This window comes from Haplochromis burtoni, unplaced genomic scaffold (assembly GCF_018398535.1).
Source record: "Haplochromis burtoni strain Fernald_Lab_line unplaced genomic scaffold, NCSU_Asbu1 Contig_132, whole genome shotgun sequence".
NCBI classification, from domain to species: domain Eukaryota; kingdom Metazoa; phylum Chordata; class Actinopteri; order Cichliformes; family Cichlidae; genus Haplochromis; species Haplochromis burtoni.
The window spans coordinates 1,568,630-1,574,330 of NW_024582493.1; the positions used below are offsets into that span (position 1 = coordinate 1,568,630).

The 5,701-nt window shown below is 42.4% G+C and overlaps 1 protein-coding gene across 2 annotated transcripts in view; it reads right to left on the minus strand.

Annotated features, from left to right (window-relative positions):
- lhx1a (LIM homeobox 1a) overlaps positions 1-4,672 on the minus strand; it is an 8,639-nt gene extending 3,967 nt beyond the window's left edge. Inside the window, exons 1-3 of one of the 2 annotated variants that reach the window (XM_042224216.1) lie at positions 3,725-4,672; positions 1,820-2,043; positions 897-1,180 (exon numbers count right to left, since the gene is read on the minus strand). In XM_042224216.1, coding sequence (XP_042080150.1) covers positions 897-1,180; positions 1,820-2,043; positions 3,725-3,894 — 678 coding nt within the window. In that variant the 5' untranslated portion in view covers positions 3,895-4,672. The remainder of the gene's footprint in view (positions 1-896; positions 1,181-1,819; positions 2,044-3,724) is intronic. The other variant, XM_005930858.3, reaches the window with a different exon arrangement.
- Positions 4,673-5,701: the final 1,029 nt, after the last annotated feature.

The following is a 5,701-nucleotide window of genomic DNA, read 5'->3' on the forward strand; positions in this document are numbered from 1 at the left end:
AATAATAATAATAATAATAATAATAATAATAATAATAATAATAATAATAATAATAATAATAATAACAACATACAGTTGGTTGCATGTGTCGTTTGTTGTTTAACTTGGCCTTCTGTAACGCACGCTTGTTGTGAGGATACAATCTGAAGACCCTTGAAACAGATTTGTGCCTTTCCACTTGGCTGAAAATGCTCACAGCGTGGCTAAATGTGGTCGCAAAACGTGATGGCAGCGCTGTGCCAGGACTCCTAGCGCTCCCAGCGCTCCCAGCACCTCGGCGCCAGTTGGCGACTTTGCCCCGTCGTATGCGCCAAGAATCAAAAATACCCATATAAATTACCCATTTCCAAATCAACCTCGTCCATCGGCCAATCTTTGGCTTAATGAATTCGATGTGACCGCGCAGTTTGAAGGGAAGAGGCCTCGTTTAAAGAGGGGTGAAGGATATGAGAGGGGAGGCTTGGGGAGGTGGAGCCTCCCTGATGGGATGAGGGCCTGCTCGGTCATTGCTGTCTGGCAGCTTGGCTGGGACATTTTTCCATAAAATATAAGCTGTTACATCACACCTTTTAATGGGTGCGTAACACCCTATAAAACGGAAAAAGGCGCGAGCCCACCTCCTCAACCCCTGGGTGTCCCCTGAATCTATTTCCATAATATTTGAAAGCATCACATGGCACGATTTAGATGATTTACTACAGAATCGTGTTTAAATCACCGGGGACCACGAAAGTTATGACACTACATCAAGGATTGCATTAGGAGGCCACATGGACCACACATTTAGAAACACGCATTTGATAAAATAATGATAATAAAAATAATGGTCTATATAGACTTATAGACTGAGTTTAGGCTGAAGCAGAGCTCCTGCTTGGGTGCAGCTGTTTCTTTACCTGGATGACCCTCATGTTGAGGCCCGTCTCCTGGGCCAGCTGCTCCCTGATGTGTCTGGTGGGTTTTGGAGTGGCGGCAAACGCTGCTTTCAGTGTCTCCAGCTGCTTGGCCTTGATGGTGGTCCGTGGGCCACGCCGCTTCCCTCCCAGGTTCTGGTCGTCGTTCTCGTTGTTAACGGTCTCCTTGTCGGACAGCGCGGCTATCTCTGTGTCCTTTAGGACCACGTCATCCTGTAGCTGGTCTTGAGAGTCTGGTGATAAACTCGGGTCGCTGCATGCCGTTACTGCAGAAACGACATCTAAATATTAGAATAATATTCACACAGCAGTGTTATCGTAGCAGTGAAGCGCCAGAGTCTCTAAAAGTGCATTTAACTCGGTGGATTATCACCACTGACAAAGTGCAAACACACGTTAACACTGCTAACTAGAAGTTATATTTCGGAATTATCGTTTTGTAGTGATGTTGTTTTGTGCTGAATTCGGGCCTTACTTGTGACATACAGCCATTTGTTTTACAAAATGAAAATTTACCAACAGCAGAATTTATGAATGCGGAGGAGGCTTAAATATCAAGTAAAGAATGCACAGTCTTAATTAGAAAGAAAGAAGGACAGAAAAAGAAAGCCAAATCTGACATTATGAAAATAAAACAGATTGAGCACAGCTACATATCAGGCCAAAAGAACCATCATCTGAACTGAAAAGAAAATATTTCGCGCTTTTAAACCATCGTGCGCTGTGTCATGGAAATGAGGAAGCCACTGTGAGGTTGAAAACGTTAAGTCCATCTTTAAAAATAAATAAACAAATAAACAAATAAATAAATATCTATTATTATTATTATTATTATTATTATTATTATTATTTAACTCGCCCTGCGTACACACACTCACAGAACACACGTGCAGGACTCTGCATACCTGAGAGGAGGTTGGTGTCTTTTACACTGGTGTTGTTTAGGTAATCGTCTTTGCAAACGAATTTGTTCTCGTCTATGATGTAGAGCTCCTCGCCGGTGGAGAGCTGCTTGTTGCACATCATGCAGGTGAAGCAGTTAAGGTGAAACACTTTGCTCCGGGCCCTCCGGACCAGGTCGTTAGGAGAGATGCCCTGCGAGCAACCGCCACACTTGGTGCCGAACCGCCTGCGGGGGATGGAGGTGGTTACTCCTGCTATTAAGGGTGTTCTGCATTTTTAATTTATTGTTTATTAATGTATTTGCTTTAAAGAGACAATGATCTAAACATTTAGCAAGGAAAAACACCAAAGTGATGGGGCCGACTTATATAACGGACACAAAAATAAACATTCAAAATAAACATCCGGAAGTTATAATTGTGTCTTAAGGATACAAATCATCTATTTCTGTCTTGCTCTCTCATATATATATTTGTATGATATACATATTTTATTATTAATCCATCCTATTAAATATCAACGTAATTTAAGGAATGAAATCGAGTCATAAATATTGTTAAATGTGACATTTTAATTCCATCATTATTTTAACGGATCAAAAATAATGAAGATTCATACAGAGATAGTTTTTTTTTATTTTAGGAGATTTCTATATCACATGCTATAATAATAATAATAATAATAATAATAATAATAATAATAATAATAATAATAATTTGTGCTATAATTGTACTTTTAATTATTTTTGTAAAAGAAAATGCTGACCAGTAGCTTTGCCTCTTTAAAAAAACATAAAGCCAGCAAACAAACAAACGCGAACTCCTCTCTGCATTAACCTTTGCACAAAAATTTCATCTGTTACATTTTTACCTCTATTTTACATTTTACATGTTTTTTGTGTGTCTTTGCAAACACGTATTTTAAGCGTCGAGCTTCAGTAAATAAACCATTTTGAGGTGTCTTTAAAAACTAGGTTGGATTTTGGCTCATAAATTATCACCCTGCCATCTACTTCACTGTTAAACAATGTTTGCTGAGTTGCGTGCGGTGCTTGTTGACTGCACGTCTGTGATTGCATCGTCTGCGGACCTGATCTTTTCAACTAGTTTACTATTCAAATCCACTTATCACGTCCTCCTCAGCCAGACTGAGCAAACACACCGGGCAGCGGTTTCTCTAGCGCCGGTTTGATGCTCTAAGCTCCCACGACTGCCAACAAGCTGTAAAAAAACCCAACAAAAAAACCCCTTCAAGTGTGATTTCCTCGATTTCCTAACAAACCCTCCCCCTGCTGAGAGTGAGCGCACACGCGTTTAATGTTGCTGCTCCTCTTTTGTTGCTGTTTTTGCATAAGAATCCAAGTTAACAAGCTTTCAATTACTTACTACTAATCAAAAGACGGGACGGGTCGTTTTATTCGTTTATTTAGAGAATTCAAAAGGACATTCTCTTTGTTACCTAACCAGATGTTCTGTCATTTTTATTTGTGTTATCTTTTAGGTTTTCTTCACTTATAATTGAGCAGATTTTAACTGTAACAGCAGTCTGAGCCACGAAGAAATACTTTCCTTTTTTTGGTGGTCACCTACAATTAATAGACTATATTTTCAAATGGTAAATAACGTGGAAGATACAGGTGTTTCCACTAAATTTGAGGTAGACTGAGGTCGTTTGCAGTTTAATCTAATGTTTGTAGGGTTTCTTATATAGTTTTCTCGTCTCACTGTGTGCCATAACTACCTTTGGTCCTCCTTTTGAAAATATATAAATATCTTTATATAATTTCCTTCATGGTTTGTCCCTGCGTACCTGCTGCGTCTTATTCGTATGCAAAAGAAAAGTAAAAGAGCGAAGGAGTACAAAAACATTACTTTTCAAAGGGTTTCTGCCATCTTCATCGAGCTTACCTAAAGAAATCGTTTTTGCAGTATAGTCTCCCTTCTCGAGAAAAACATTTCTCTGTCAAATTGCATTTGCACTCGCAGCATTGCACGCACTTGACGTGCCAGGCTCTGTCCAGCACGTTGAGCAGAAAGCGGTCCAGGATAGGCCTCTCGCAGCCGGCGCAATGGACCATGGCTTTGGCTGGGCAACAACCCCCCACAAACGAAGCAAACACACAAACCAAATCAACAGCACAGGCCGAGCATTGACCGAGTATCTGCTCTCTCCCTCCCCGATTCGCCTGGAGCTCCTGGGTCAAACGTGCGCAAGAGAAGCCAGTCGATCAGGTGTCACCACAGATTTCTCCCTGCATGCGTAAAAAGACTCAGCGTCCCAAAAAGCAAAGAACCAGGAAGGGTTGGCGATCGCGTCCTCACTGGAGTAAAAGTCAAAAGGTTGAAAAAAATAAATCAGTCCTTTTATGGATCCGTGGCAAAATTCAACCAAGGTGTTCAGCACAGGAAGCTGCCGATCGGCTCAGGCGAGAAGAGGGGAGCCGGTTTGGTTGTCCCGGTGACGCATCGGCCAAAGAGAAGAGCGTCGTATGGCAGCCAGTGCTGACAGAGGCTTCTAATAAAACGATTTTAGGGCAGAGCTGTCACACAAGAAGACACGCACGCCTACAAATAATTCAGAGTACTTTAACATGGCATCTTATCCACTGTTCAAAACCCGGCGAGAAACAAAATCACACAGCCAGAAAATGAAAAAAAGAGTGTTTCCCTTCCTCTCTGCTGGATGATCCTGGATGTTTGGTTTGTGATAGGATGCTGGGACTCGCCGGTCGCTTCGGTTGTAATCAGTGTGCTGGGATGCCCCTCGGTCTCCAGTACCGTGCGTACGCAAGGATGCGCTCGATCTCTAGTACACTGTCTTGGTCCTAAAGCTCCAACCCAGCCTTATTTCCAGCCTCCTGACGTCAGGCCGCAGCCGGACCAATCAGCGCTGTGCCATGGAAGCAACCATCAAGCCGCCCCATCATAACCCAGCGAGGACTCTGCCTGCTATTTATGCCACACACTCAAGATAGCAATTGTCAAGAATTTCCCTGCAAACTGTCATATGTTAGTGAATGTGTTTGGAGGAAGGAGCCGCGGCGGAGGCGAGCAGCGCGGAGGGAGACACAACGTTTCCGCTGCTGAGCAAAGTGCCTTTTGGCCACGAGGAGACACATGAGGGACAAATCTGAGCAGGTAGAGACTATATAGTGGCGTCTTCTGAATAAAGAGGCTGGTAGCGCATACTGCATGGCGGTGGTTCCCTTGTTCATTGCTGTAAAGTTGTTGATGTGTGATTGCTTTATTATTTAATAGCTGGAGGCTTCGTCATTTTAAAACAGAAAAAAGTAGCTGTATGTTAAAATCTTAGCTGCCAGCCTTGCAATTGAACGCACCATGCATTAGGTAAATGTTTGATTACGCAGCGGGAAGCCGCACACTGCTGAGATCTTATTAAGCGATGACTGGGTTCAGGAGATGTGACGCTTTTCTGTCTTTAGCAGTAGCACATACACACCAGCCGCTTTCTCTTTGGTGTGACTGAGAGGAAGCATGGAAGTGAAAGACGGAGAGGCTCTAAAGTTGACAGCTTGCTCTCTTCGCCAGTCGGGAGCTCGCGACCCAGACGATTCATTAGGGACGTCCAATCCACTTTAAGTTCACCTTTAGTAAATAACACCACGAGCCTAAAAGCCGGCTGGATTATTAGCCGTCTTTTATGTGTTGTTGATTATTTACAAGCTTGGAGGATTTAACACTTTTTTTCTTGCTCAATTAAATTAGCTTTGGGGGGAGGGGGCATGCTCGTTGAATTAATGGATTTCGTCCCACTATCTGGCCAATATTTGCATTTGAAAGTAGTATTGAGTAATTAATCAGAGACTGTTGTGTGACAATAATTTAATAAATTCATTTGCAGCAAGAAAACGACGCATTTGTCGT